At 56.8% G+C, this 14,473-nt stretch overlaps 1 protein-coding gene across 1 annotated transcript; it reads right to left on the reverse strand.

The window, feature by feature from the left end:
• Positions 1-1,135: 1,135 nt before the first annotated feature.
• NPBWR2 (neuropeptides B and W receptor 2) lies at positions 1,136-2,965 on the reverse strand. The gene has a single exon (XM_068150422.1). The coding sequence runs from the start codon at positions 2,963-2,965 to the stop codon at positions 1,967-1,969; it is 999 nt and encodes a 332-aa protein (XP_068006523.1). The 3' UTR covers positions 1,136-1,966.
• Positions 2,966-14,473: the final 11,508 nt, after the last annotated feature.

A 14,473-nucleotide genomic window follows, 5' to 3' on the forward strand; every position in this document is an offset into this window, starting at 1 on the left:
CCATTCTGTGGCCAGCCCCTGGACGCCTGTGGTGAGTTGCTTGTCCTCTGGACAGGTTTTGCTTTGTGCAGTATTGCTGTCCCTGGGCTTCTTTCTAGCCCTAATTCTTCCATTTGCCTCTCCTGCACTTCCTTGGTGGAGTTTGGGCAGGCAGGAGCCCAGCTTGGTGCTTCTGGATCTGGGAAAGGGTGGAGGGAAAACTTAAAGCAGTAAAAGAGAGACACAGAGAGCTGCAGGCTGTGAGGATGAGCTCTTCACAGCCCTCCCTCTTGCTGCAGCCCTTAGTGCTGTCCACAGCTGGGCAAGCTCAGGGGGGTTAGTTTGTGTGAGTGAGGGGAGTTAGTCTCTGGTGGTGCTTTGGCCAAGACAAGTCCCCTGGTGTCTAACAGGAGCCTTGGTGGCTCCTGGGGAGTCAGAATAGCAGAAGTGTGGCACATGCAGTGTGGTGGGTGCTGAGAGGGACTGAGCATGGCTGTGCCCTGGCTGTGATGCCTCCCTGTGGTGTGCTCACCTCCCTGGAGGGAGAGGTTGCCTTGCTGGGAGAAGGGTGATGGAGTTGCAGCATGGTTGGGATAGTTCCTGAGGGGTTCAGTATGGTTTTTGTGATCTCCAGAGGCCTCCTCTCAAGTCCTGGCTCTGATGAGGTACTTTTACCCTTCACCTGTTAATGACCTCGCTGCTCTCTAGAAGTCCCTGAAAGGAGGCTGGAGCCAGGGGGGGCTGAGTCTCTTCTCACATACAAGTGACAGGAGAAGAGGAAATGGCCTCAGGTTGTAGCAGGGGAGGCCTAGGTTGGAGATGAGGCAAAAAAATCCTTCAGAGAAAGGGTTCTCTGGCCCTGGCAGAGGCTGCCCTGGACAGTGGTGCTGAGGGACGTGGGCCAGCAGCAGTGCTGGGGTTGTGAGCTCTGGGTGAGCAGCTGGGCTTGGTGATCTCAGAGGTCTCCTCCAGCCTCTACAGTTCTTTGTTTCTACCAGGAGCCTGAGCTGTAGTGCTTGCCTGTGGCTTGCAAACCACCTTGGTTGGGTTATCAACCTACAGCACTTCATTTTGCAGCAGGGAAACTGCAGTCTCTGTGCAGGAAAGGCATGGGGCAAGCAGGGAAAGAAGGAGCAGGCTCTGGGGCTTTATCCACACAAGGTTTATTCTATTGATCACTCTGGCATCAGTCTCTCTCTGGCACTTGACAGGAACAACTGGTTTAAAGATAATCTCAAACACAAACTCCCACAGCTGCCCTGGCATTTGCACAGGGTGGTGCTTGTGCTTCTTCTGAGACCCCCTGCAGACCTTGCCTTTGGGTTTGTTGTAGCTTGTGTTGATCATCTAGGCAGGAGGTTTGGAGTGGGGGTGGCAGATGGACATCCCTCGAAAGCAAAGCCAAGTCCTACCACCTGGAGAGGGGAAGATGGTTCTTTTTCTCCCCCAAGCATTCATCTTGCATCCTCTGGTTTATTGATAAGGAATTGGAGCTCTTGAGCTCTGCTCCATGACACCCCCCCAGGGAATGTATGTGGCCATGGCAATTTGGGACGTGGCTTAGTGGTGTGGGGTCAATAGCTGGACCTGATGGTCCTAGAGGGCTTTTCCAGCTGAAACAATTCTCTGACTCTACCCAGAACTGAGCCTGGCAGGGGTCTGAAAGCTGCTCTCCAGCTTGCCTGTGCTGCACAGCAGATGGCAATAAAGGACCACAGTGCAGCAGAAGTACCTCTAAGGAGGAAGCTTTCTCTCCTCAGTGCCTCGGAGAGAGAGGTTGGAAATGAGAACACTGAACTTTGAGGAGTTGGGAGGTGCAGAGAGGGAGGACAGTGCCAGAGCTGCGAGGAAGCAGGACAGCAGATGAGAGACAGCCATAAACACACACAAAGGTTACACTGCAATGAGAGAGAGACCCTTGCACACCCCTTGACCACCCCTCCAGTCTGCAGAGCTGCCCCAGCAGGGACCCCATCCCAGCCACCCTTCAGGAAGTTCTGCACTCCAGCATCTTCCGGAAGCTCTTCCGGAAGCTGTCGTCCAGGAAGGCGTAGAGGAAGGGGTTCAGGCAGGAGTTGGCATAGCTCAGGCTGGTGATGAAGTAGGAGATGCCAATGACCACGGAGGTCTGGGGCAAGTCAGTGGTCAAAGCCACGATGGTGGCCAGGTGGAAGGGCGTCCAACAGAAGAGACACACAGCCAGGACTATGAAGACCATGACAGTGACCTTCTTCTTGGCCTTGTCCAGGGCCTTGGCGTTGGAGTTCAGGTGCATGTGCCTCAGCTTGTAGAGCATCACGGCGTAGAGGATGCAGATGGTGGACACGGGGATGGCGAAGCCGAGGATGAGGGTGTAGATCCTGCTGGCCTTGAACCAAAACCTTTCGGGCTTGGGGAAATTGAGACCGCAGCTCTTGATCTCCAGGTCGTCTACGTAGACGTTGGCGAAGACGACGAAGGGCAGGACGATGACGGTGACCAGCAGCCAGACGCAGAGGCTGACGATCCTGGCGGCGCGGTAGGTGCGGTGCGGCATCCGCTTGGAGCGGACGGTGGCGAGCACCACCAGGTACCTGTCCACGCTCATCACCGTCAGGAAGTAGATGCTGGAGAAGATGTTGTAGTGGTCTATGGACAAGATGACCTTGCAGAGGACCTCTCCGAAGGGCCAGTAGTGGAGGAGGTGCTCGGCGATGTTGATGGGCAGCACCAGCGTGAACAAGTCGTCGGCGATGGCGAGGTTGAGGATGAACATATTGGTCACGGTCTTCATCTTGGGGGCCTTGAGGATGACGTAGATGACAGCGGTGTTGCCGGTCAGCCCCACGGCGCAGATCAGGGAGTAAATCACGGGCAGGACCACGTAGAACTCTGCTGCTGAGTCCTGGAAGGTGAAGTTGAACCTCATGCTGCTCTCCAGGTAGCAGCTGTTGCCTGCGTTGCCGCAGGTGCTGTTCAGACCATCCCAAAGAGAGCTGTTTCCCATGCTTGCCGCTCACGGAGCACCTCGGCTGCCACTGGAAGCCCTGCTAGCCCAGGAAGGAGAGGAGAGCTCTTTCCTCCCGTGGGAAGCAGCTGTTGTCTCATTTAGAAGTGGGTTAGTTCCAAAGAATGGGCTGTGAGGCAGCATGGACCGTCTGACTTACCTCCGCCGCTGGAGAAGTCGATTTGCAAGGGATCAGAGGCAAGGAAAAAACAACCCAAGACACAAAGCTCCATCAACAAAGAGTTATAACTCCCTGTGTCAGCCAGGGAATTCCTCGGAGAGCATCCCGGGGAGCTTTGGCTTTCCTCTGCTGGGCAAGTCGAGTGGCTCCAGCTCAGCTGTCTGCAGCGAGTCCTCTTCGGGGCTGGCAGGACCAGGGAGAGGCGCGGCAGCTCTGTGCCTGGCTGGCTGTGGGGGGCAGCTGCTGCCTCCCTTGCACGGAGCTGGGTTTTCCACGCCAGAGCAGGAACGTCGCAGTGGTTAATCAGTGCCTTTGTCTGAGTCCAAGCTCTTCACTGACTGAGATCTCCCGAATTAGGCAGAAGTTGCCACCAGGGATATTCCCCACTCCAAAGAGGCAAAAGAAGGAAGAGGGGAAAGAGAGTTCAAAGATTATTCTCAGACCTGAGGGTTAAAGGAGCCTAATGCACAACGAAAGTAAGCCTGGAAGCGAGGGCAGGTCAGGACCTTTGCCAGGAGCATCTCCATGGCAAACTGTGGCAGCACACAAAGCTTGGCACGGGTGGACACAAAGCCTTAAACCTCCCAACTTCAGGATTATTCGAGGAGAAGGGAGCAGAAGGAGCCTGAAAGCAAATCCACTTCAGAGCCCAAGCAAGAATTACCCCATCCACATCCACCTCCATCCCTGCCTCCTGACCCTCACTTCCAAGAATTCCTCGGCAGGGAAGCCAGCCAGGAGCCGACCCCCGCGGTGCAGATCGGAGACTCGGCGGCTGGTCCCCAGGCTGCGCAGGGAGAAGCTCCTCACTCCCTGGGGCTTTTGTTGTCACACAGCAGCGAAGTGAGCAGGACCGGGAGGGATGGGGATGGAGGCTTGAGCTGTTCCTTACCTGCTGAGTAGCTCTGGCTGCCACCTCCAGCACCTGCTGCTCCTCCAGCTCTGCTCAGCCTCCTCTCTTTAATCCGAGCTGGAGGAGGGTCTCTGGGCTGCTGACGTTCCCCAGCTTTGCAGTCGCATCATGGTGGCTCTGGGTGTGCCTTGCACGTCTGAGTGATCAGCACTTGTTCACACCAGGGAGGGGAGAGAGAGGGTGGGGGAAAAGTTTTTGCTCTCCGCAGGGTGGTTCAAAGAGTAAATAAGGAGGACGCTGGTGAGCAGCTGATGCTCCAGGGCTGCATCCCTCCAGGAGAGAGGGAGATACAGGCAGCCCTCAGGGATATGTGCAGCGCTGGGAAGGGGAGGGGTGGGCTGGGTGTTAAACTGCTTCCCCAGGGAGCAGCCAGTGGTTTTAACGAAGATGCACACAAGGGCTGAGGGGAGAGGGAGGAGGTAACCAATATTGCAGTGCTCAAAACAAACAACCAGCTGCAGCTTGGCAGATCCACGCTGGGATTGGGATTGGGTGCTGGGGGAGAGCTCGGCTGGCTTCTCCCCAGCTTTGGGACTGCAGCTAAACCCTCCAGCTGTGCAGCACAAGATGCAGGAGTCCTGTGCAGCTTGCTCAGGTCAGAGAGCAGCAGCAGTTAGGATCACCTCCCCTCCATGTCCCTGCATGAAGAGGCTCTCTTGATTTCCCCTTTAGTCTTTTGGGTGCATCCCCCAGCTGCAGGCTGCCTGACCTTTGTGCAGGGCCAGGGGAGGCAAGAAGCAGAGGTCCCCCAGGGCTGTGCCTGGTGGTGCCAACCAACCAGTCAGGGCAGCTGCCTCCATCATCCTGGAGGTCTTTTCCAGCCAAAATGATTCTCTGGCTCTGTGTAGTTCAGAGCCATGTGGTTCAGGCTGGAAAGGACCTTCAAGATCAAGTCCAACCATTCTCTAGCTGTGTCAAGTCTGGTGCTGAGCCATGTCCCTCAGCACCACATCTCTGCCTGGGCCTTCCTCCACTCCTGTAGATATTTACCTTTTCCTGGCAATATTTCTGTGCACTGCTGCCTGGGTGGGAGCCAAACACTTCCTTGCCCACAGGGAGCTCCTCAAGCCCTTGGGGTCTGCCTGACTTTTCAGCAGCTGCTGAGTGTTCAGGCTCAGTGTACACAGCACACACACAGGTCGTGGCTGAGGTGCAGAACTGAGCAGCCACAAAGCCTGAGCAAAATTAAACAGATGGAAGTGCCCAAGGTGCTGTGTAGGGAGGCTGTGGGGGCTGCTGCTTCAGCTGAGAGCCCCTCTGGGCTCTCCTCTTGCCTCTCCTGGGGAAGCTGGCAGAGTTGGGAAGCCCTTGTAAGGGAAAGCAAGGTTTGATAGGTCTGCAGGGGGAAGGCAGATTTCCAGGAACTGTTGTCTTTGTCAGAGAGAAATGTGGCAGAGGAGAGCTCCAGGAGGAGGTGAGGCTCAGTTTGCTGATCTAGAACTGTCCTCCAGGGCAGGAGGGTGTAGGAGGGCTCCACACTGAGAAATCCTCCTCTGGTGGCTTCCTGCTTTGCAGCATGAAGCACATCTCAGATCCCTGGGAAGCTGTCCTGTCACTGCCCAAATGATGCTGTGCTGGAAGTGGCTCTCTCTGCCTTGGCCAGGTGCTGTGTGTTTTGGGACATCCCAGCAGGGTGGAGGTTGGAAGGGACCTCTGGAGCTCACCCAGGCCAAGCCCTGCTCCAGCAGGGCACCCACAGCAGCCTGCCCAGGAGCACAGTGCCCAGGGGGGGTTGGAGGCTCTGCACAGAAGGAGACTCCACAGCCTCTCTGGGCAGCCTGCTCCAGGGCTCTGCTCCCTCACAGCAGAGAAGTTTCTCCTGCTGGAACCTCCTGGGCTCCAGTTTGTGTCCCTTGCCCCTTGTCTTGCCACCAGGCACCACTGAGAAGAGTCTGACCCCACCCTTTTGACTCATGCCCTTTAGATATTGATCATCATTGATGAACTCTCTTCTCTCTCAGTGTTGGCATAGTCTGAAGGGGATGGGAGTTCAGGGGCTGGGGGGGGGCTGCTTCTGAGGGTGATGCTTTCCCCCCTCACTGTCTGTGCTATCTCACTTCTCATCTACACTTAGCATGAGCTCCTGCATGCCTTGGTTAGGATGTGCTTGATTAAAACACAGAGAGAGGAGATTGGAGACCAAGAGTTTAATCTCATCATCTGGTGGAGCTTTTGTTTCTGTTCTATCCCCCAGACCAATCCATGGTGGCTGCTTTGTGAGCTGTGCTCCTTGCCTGGCTCCCCTCACAGACCTGCAGCAGAACTCACCTGCTCTGGGGACACCAACTGCAAACAGAGCTAACTTCAGGCCTGAAATTGCTTTGTGGCAGAAGGGCTTCCATCAGCAAAGAGAAAACCTTTCCCTTGTGCCAGCTCTGGATGCTAGCAGGGCCGGTGGCTGAGCCCAGAGGAGGCAGGGTGTGTGTCAGTGTGATGTGGGATGCTGGAGGGAGGGGTGAGATGGTTGATCCATCTTGTTTGCTCTGCCTGGGTGTCCCTTCCTCTTCATTATGCATGCTACAGAGCCCTGCACGCTGAGCTCTGCTTCAAGCTGCCGTTGGGGAGGACCTGAGCCGGATTTTCCCTCTGGATCCGTGCTGGTGTGGGCAGCTCCACCTCCAGCACGGTGCAGGAGGGACAAAGTTTCTATCCCTGGTAAATCCATGCCATGGAGATGGACTTTGCCTCTGGAAGCCCTGGTGCACAGCTGTGCAAACAAAAGGCAGTAAATTAGGGAGGGGGAAATCCCTTCCAAGGCACATCGGTGGAGCCTTATTGCCTTCATAAAGTTGTTGTGCTGCTGGCTCCAGGCAAAGCACAGCCATCAGCTGGGAGCTGTGCAGAAAGGCTTTGCTGGCAGCCCCTGTCTGGGGGCAGCAGGAGTGCCTGGCAGCAGTCAGCTGGCAACAGGCAGGACCGAAGCTTTCTTTGCCTGGGTTGCTTCTGGAGAGCACTGCAAAGTGTTTGCTGGAAGGTGTGGTGCTCTCCCCAGCAGCAGGGTGCTGCCACCCAAGCCCTCTGAGGCTGCAGTGCTGACGGTCCTTGTCCTTTCCCCAGGGGAGCCTTTGAGCCTCAGCTCCGTGTCTGGGAGGCAGTCATCCTGGGAAGATGCACAGCAGCCTGCAGGGCTGGAGGAGGCTTGCTCCCAGAGCTGGGGCTCAGAAGGGTGCAAGCAGATAAGCAGCTGAGATCTGGGCTGGAGCTGCTGCTTCAGGGCCCCAGCTTTCCTGCACATCCAAAGGGATTTCTCTCCCCTCTGCTTCACTTCCCAGCTTTGGAGGAAGGGGTTGTGCAGAGCTAGCTCAGCAAAGCCAGGGAGCAGCAGCAGCCCTTCCCTTCGTCAGCCTTGGGCATGACCTTGGAGCTCCTGCAGCCGCCAGAGGATTCCTGTGGCTGGGTCTAGTTTGATAAGACTGCCTTGCTTCACACCCTGCCCTGGAAGGCTTAGCTGCAGAGGTAATCCTGTTTGCCTGGGCTCTGGCTGCTGCCAGGTTCACCTTGAGGACACAGATAGACAATCAATACTCTGTGCTCACCAAAACAGAATGTTCTCAGCTGACTATCTTGCAGTTGCTGGTCATTAGGGTGATTTGTGTGAGGTGTCCAAGCTTGTCAAGGAAGGTACAGCACTGCAGCTTGATATCCAGAAGTGATTATGCCAAACAGCCTGGGAGTGATGGCTTCTGCTGAGTGAAACCAGGCAGAGAGCAGAGTGCCTGGCCCGGACAGCTCCTGCAGGGTAACACCGGCTGTGCTGCCACCTGCCCTTGGGATCGGTCTGCCCTGGGCTGCTCTGGTCCCAGCCTGGGGGATGGACAGAGGTTGGCCACCACATCCCCGGGAACCACCTGCTGCTCCTTGCTGTGGTGCTGGCTCAGGGAAGGATCAGTGTGCGAGTGCTGGGGTGAGCTTACTCCTCACCCCTGTGCTACAAGGACAGTTCCTCCTGCTCCCAGCCCTCCCCAGGCTGGCTCAGGTGATGGTGCTCACCTCCTGGGCTCCCCTGGGAACCAGGCAGGGGCTGTAGGTGCTGATTTTTCGGGGGGATGAGGATAGAGCAGATGTCTCCAGCGATGATCCGGAGAGTCGTGGGTGACAAAGGCGTCTTTGAACGCTGTGAACAACCGCGGTGAATCAAGCAGCTGGTGGCTGTCTGACCTGCCGCACGCTGCAGCGAGGGCAAAGTGGGACTGGAGGTGCTCTAAAGAAAATCACAGTAATTGGCCTCGCCTCTAAAGGGCCTGGTTTTGTCAGGCAGGGGCTGTATCAATACCTGCCCCATCTCCACCTCGGCGGGGGAGCAATCAGGACAAATGCTGTGTGACTAATTTCCTCAGACCAGAGGTGGTGGGGAACAAAAGCTGTAGCGCTGGGAGGGGGTGGCTTGGCCTGGAGCTGTTTGCTCCCTTCCTGCCAGCCGAGAAGGAGGCTGCAATGGGTTAGTCCTCGTTTCTGTACCAAAAAAAAACACAACTAACCAACCCAAAAATAGCGAAGTGGGCAGGCTGGAAATTGTCCAGAGCAGGTCCATGAGGATGCTCGGAGGCCTGGGAGCCCTGCCCTACGAGGAAAGGCTGAGAGAAATGAGGCTGCTCAGCCCGGAGAGGAGGAGGCTCAGGGGAGCAGGATGTAGTGGCCAGTTCAGCTGGACTATGACCTGGAAAGGTTGGACCAGGGCATCCTTGGGGGCCCTTCCAGCCTGGCATTCTGTGTTTCCCTGCAGCTTTTGGAGGTCTTGGCTCTTCCACAGAGCCTCTCCAGCCCCATGGTGCCAGCACAGCCATGGCCTGGGCATCGTGAGAAGCTGGTTTCAGTCTTTGGCTTTGGCAAGGGGAGTTGCTGGGGACCCTGGGGGTCGAGCTCTGAATGCTTGGTCGTGGTCTGTGCTGTGTGGGGCTCGATCCTTGTGTATTGGGAGAGAAAGGTGAGGTGCCACAATGGCTGAAGCCTGGCCAGGTCCGAAGTGCAGGTTTTGCCCCAGCCCCGATGGAGAGGGGTGGGAGGTGCTGGGAGAGGCAGGAAAGTGTCTGTGTGACCTCTGTGGAAGCCCAGCTCCTGCTGTTGTGGTGCCTCTGGCAGCCCTGCTCTGCCCCAGCACTGCTCTGCCTTGGCTGTAGAATAAACTGCTGGGAAATGCAGCAGTGAGCTCCTTCCTCACAGCATGTTCCCAGCTGTGTGACCCAGCTGTGGTGTGACCCAGCTGTGTGACCCAGCTGTGTGACCCAGCTGTGGAGAGTGAGAGGCTGCCTGGGTCCCCGCCAGGAGCTGAGGCTGCCGGCAGTGCATCTGCTGTGCTGGCAGCAGTGTGGTGATTAGCAGAGCCCTGGTAGTGCCTCTGGGGCTGTGTGAGCAGGGACACAGTGCCAGGCCTGCTGCAGCTGTGTCTGAGAGACTCCAGCGTGCAGGGCACGATGCAGCTCCTTCAAGCACCTTCACTTCCTCCCTGCTCTGCTACTCTGCCTTCAGGCTGCCAGCTTCTGGAGCAATCACAGCAGGTTTCCACTGCAGGGTGGTTTTATTCCCCAGCATCCTTTCCTGCTTCCCCCAGGGCTGGAGGTGAGGCTGTGCTTTGGTTTATTTTTATGCCCTGAGCCAGTCCTAGAATCACAGAATGGTCTGGCTAGGAAGGGACCTTTAAAGGTCATCCAGTTCAGTCTGCCCAGGACAGAGCCCTGGGGCAGAGGGAGGTTTCTGGAAGAAGCTCTCTGGCTCTCTCTGCTGCCCACACTCCTTTCAAGTCACTCTCTGCTGCTGCTTTGCCTGCTGTGGCACTGCCGTGGAGCTAAGCCTTAGCCTTGGCCGCCCAGCCTGGAGCCCTCTGGGGGAGCTGGCAGGGAGCAGACTCTGTGCAAGATACCCAAATATCTCTAAGCAACAGCTCAGAGCTGTCTGCTTGAGCAGCAGAGCTGCTCTGGCCTAAAAGCCTCCTCATCAGAGGGTTATGGAGTGCAAATTGCTGCTGAATGAATGTGCTGCTTTGCTCACTCCAGGTTCCCCTCCCTGCTTGTGTTGTGACACTGGAATGAGTCATCCTCACCTTGTAGAAAGCCTCCTCACATTCTGGGTGATGTTTATGGCTTCAGAAACCCAACAACAACCAACACATGAAATCCATCTTCCACCACAGCGTTTTCCACTCCAGTTACACCCAGCCCAGCCTTTCCTCCACACACTGCCAGGTCAGGCACAATGGAGCACAGAGCTTACAGCTGTGGTGGTGGTCCCAAGGGAAAAGGGGGAGAGCAGGAGGCCTGAGTGGAGCTTAGTGAAACCTGACTCAGGCTCTGGGCTGAATCACTTGCTGGAGCTCCCTGACCTACTTCATCAGGGCACTGGAGTCCTTGTCCCAAATACCTGCACTGGTCCTGACCCTGGCACAGAATCATAGAAGCATTTTGGTTGGAAAAGAGCTTTAAGCTCATTGAGTCCAACCCTCAAACCCAGCACTGCCAGAGCACCACCAGCCCAGGGCCTCAGCACCACAGCTCCAGGGCTTTGAAACCCCTCCAGGGATGGGGACTCCACCACTGCCCTGGGCAGCCTGGGCCAGGCCTTGACAGCCCTCAAGGGGAAGAAATTGTTCCTCATGTCCATCCTAAACCTCCCCTGGGGCAGCTTAAGGTCAGTTCTTCTCATCCTCTCTCTTATTCCTTGGGAGAAGAGCCCAAGCCCCACCTGCCTCCAGCCTCCTTTCAGGGAATTGCAGAGAGCCAGAAGGTCTCTCCTCAGCCTCTTCTTCTCCAGACTGAACAACCCCAGGTCCTTCAGCTGCTCCTCACCAGCCCTGTTCCCCAGATTCTTGTCCTGTCCCTGGGCACCACTGAGCAGAGCCTGGCCCCAGCCTCTTGCCCCCCACAGCTCCTTTAGCTCTTGCTGAGCATTGCTCAGCTGCCCTCTGGGGCTGCTCTGCTGCAGGCTCTCAGCCCCAGGGCTCTCAGCCTCTGCTCCTCCCAGAGCTGCTCCAGGCCCCTCAGCAGCTCTGTAGCCTCTCTGGACTCTCTCCAGCAGTTCCCTGTCTCTCTTGAGCTGGGCAGCCCAGAACTGGACCCTGCACACCTGCTGTGCTGCTCCCTTGACCTCCTGGGCACACTCTTCATGCACCTGGGTTTTCTCCACCCCAAAGCAAGCCCAGGCAGGTTGCTTTTGTGGCAGGCAGAACAGCTAACCTCGGGTTGATAATTCCCTCTTCTGGGAAAGGAGTCGCTGCAAGTTTAGCTCTAGGGCCTGCTGCTGAGCAGAGATGGAGCCTGGATGGGGGTCTGCCCAAGTGACCCCCAGGAAAGCTCTCTGTGCATGTACAGGGGGTTGTCACCCCAGGGAAACCTTCCTCCTGCCAGGGAGAGAGTTGGCTTCACAGCTGACAGCAGCCAAGGCAAATCCTCCCTTCCCTCCTCGTTTCTGTGTATGCTTTGCCATGGAGCTCAGGCTCTCTGCTGTATTCCAGGAGCAGGCAGCCAACTGCTGAGGGGTTTCTGCTGGGGGATTTGTGTTTTATGACCTTCATGCTGGGGAGCTGGAAGTGGTGGCTAAATTGTCCTGCTCTCTGCTGCTTTAATTGTTTGTAATGACTTAATAAGCAGCACCAGGCAGGGAAGCTGATCCTTCCCTGCAGCAAGCACAGCCCTGTGGCTTTTCATTAGCCTTCCTGGGGCCTCTGCTTGGAATTCTCTTTGCTCTGTTTTCCTCTTTAAGGGCTTGATCCAAAGCTTAGGCAGGGAGGAAAGCTGCCTTGGTGGCATCAAGGCTCTGAGTGCATGCAGTGGTCAGGGCAGAAGAGAAGGTGGAGCAGTGGCAGCACCTAGGCAATGAAATGCTCTTGAATGTACACAGCTGCTGCAGCTGGAAAAGACCTCACTGAGTCCAGCTGTGAGTCCAGCTGCCAGCCCAGCACCACCCTGGCCATCAAGCCATGGCCCCAAGTGCCATGGCCCCAAGTGCCCTGGCCACAGGTTTCTTGAACCCCTCCATGCATGGTGACTCCACCACCTCCCTGGGCAGCCTCTGCCAGGCCCTGACCACTCTTAAAAGGAAAGAAACTGTTCCTAGTGTCCAGCCTAGCCCTCCCCTGGCACAGTTTCAGGCAATTTCTTCTCATCCTATCACCTGGTGCCAGAGAGAAGAGACAAGCCCCACCTCACCCCAACCTCCCCTCAGGGAACTGCAGAGAGCAGCGAATGAGGTCTCTCCCCGCAGACTGAAGCACCCCAGCTCCCTTAGCTGCTCCTCAGCAGCTTGTTCTCCAGATCCTCCACCAGCCCTGGCTTGGATTTTGGGTCACATTTCTCTGAGGGATGCAGTCTTGAGTCCTCCCAGCTGCTGAGTGCTGGGATACCCTCCTGCAGCTGCACCATGGAATGGGAGGCTGGGAGAGGAAGGTTCAGACTGGGTCTCAGAGGTGGGGAGAAGGATTTGAGATGCTTTCTGCAGCCCAGAGTGGTTAGAGCAGGGGGGATGCTGCATTCCTCCTGTGCCTGGAGCTGGTCACCTTGGTCTGAACAGTTGGTGAGTGCTTTGACTCCACACCCCTTTCACAGAAGCTTTCCCTCCCTCCTGGGCTGCAAACGAGGAGTTCTGCTGAGCCTCAGGCTTGCACACACCACCCATCCCCTCCCCTAAGGCTGCTTTTAATTACCTCACAAACCTGAATGTGGGAGGGCTGCCGGCGGCAGAGGAGCAGGGAACCATGCCAGAGGCAGAGGTGTGAGAGCAGGGCTGGGGGTAGTGCAGCTTGCAGCACCCTGGGGTTTCAGGCTGAGTGGATTAATGCTTTCCTCTGTGAGCTGATGACTTCAGTGTCATCTCCTCCTGAATTCCTACGTAAATGGCAGTGGGATGTGAATGTGCTCCTGCAGGGGGGCAGCTGGGCCTGAGGAGCAGCACAGCTTGTTCCTGCCCCGTGGCCCAGGGTGACCAGCAGCAGATGTTCCCAGCGTGGCCTGAGGCTGCAGCGCTGCTGGGGTGGCCAGCTGTGCTTGAGGACCCTCCTGGCCCCTGGCCCAGGCAAATGTAGCAGAGCAGGGAAAGGCACTGCTGCCAAGCAGGACTGGCATTGGAACCCTGCTCCTGAAGGAGGATCACTGGACCTCAGTGGAGGTGCTCGGCTGAGGTGCCCTTGGGGAGTAATTGAGTCTAAAGCTGCAGCCTGGTGCTGGTGCTCAGTCTGGCTGAGCTGTCAGCTGCCTCTGGGAGATTAAGGGCTGCAATTGTTCTTGTCAGGCTGAGCTGCTTCCTCGGCTCTTAGATCACACAATGGTTTTGCTTGGAAGTGACCTCTGAATTCATCAAGTCCAACCATTAACACTGGCTAACCAAACCATGGCCACCACTGACCCATGGCCTTCAGCACCACATCTCCAGCGTGGGCTTGGCAGACCCTCTGGCTCACGAAGCAGTGAAGGGCAGAGGGACCAGCTGGTCACGTTCAATACCCATCTCTGTGTCTCAGACCTCGTGAAGAAGAAGGGAAACCCACACAAACCAGGCAAGTTCCAGGCCCTGCTCAACTCCAGCAGAGCTTCTCATTGCTGCTGTCTCCCCCAGCAGACCCTGAGCTTCTCCAGCTGCATGCTGCAAGGTTCCCTACAGAAGCCTCATCCCAGCAACACTGCACTAGGGCCAGGTCCCACCTCATCCCCTGGGTGCTCCTGGCTGGGTTTCACCCATGAACCAGAGCCCATGCTGGAGCTGTGGGGCCCCTGGGGCTGTGTGGGACCTGGTGTGAATTGTTTGTGGGCTGCTCTTGGCAGAAAGTTGTGACAGGCAGCCAGGTGTCATCAAGGTGGCACTTCAATGCTGCTGCTGCTGCTGGCTTGTCAGGCAGTGCCCACACAGCGTGTCTGGAGGTGGCTCAGGGGGGAGGGCAGGATGCAATGCCATGTGAGGCTTACTGCTGCCAGCAGTGGCCTGGGGAGCAGCAGCTGCCAAGGGGCTTGGGAGGGCTGGGCAGAAGGGACAGCTCTGAGAGGTTCATGGCACATCAGTGACGTCCTAGCAATCATCTGCACCCAGGGGTGCAAAGATCAGCTTGCACAGCCTGGATGTCTGTGTCTGAGCACTCATGCTGTGTGCTGCAGGAGCCATGCTGAGCTCCTCCTGCCCTGAAATGCTCTCTCTGCAGCTTAACCAGCAACAGCCTGCAGGAGTGGCTGCGATCCAGGAGCAAACCTTTGCAACAGGCATGCATGGAACCAGAGAACTTTGGGTTGGAAGAGACCTCTGAGATCAAATCCTACCTTCAACCCAGCCCCACCATGGCCACAGGCTTCTTGAACTGCTCCAGGGCTGGGGACTCCACCACCCCCCTGGGCAGCCTCTGCCAGTGCCTGACCAAACCTGCTTCAGGTGAGCAGACCTCAAACTTCTCCTTAGGTTTATTCCTCTTGGAAAATGAGTTCAGCATTAAAAACTCCCTCTC

Source organism: Melanerpes formicivorus, unplaced genomic scaffold (assembly GCF_026170545.1).
Source record: "Melanerpes formicivorus ecotype bairdi unplaced genomic scaffold, bMelFor1.0.p_v2 SCAF_19, whole genome shotgun sequence".
NCBI classification, from domain to species: Eukaryota; Metazoa; Chordata; class Aves; order Piciformes; family Picidae; genus Melanerpes; species Melanerpes formicivorus.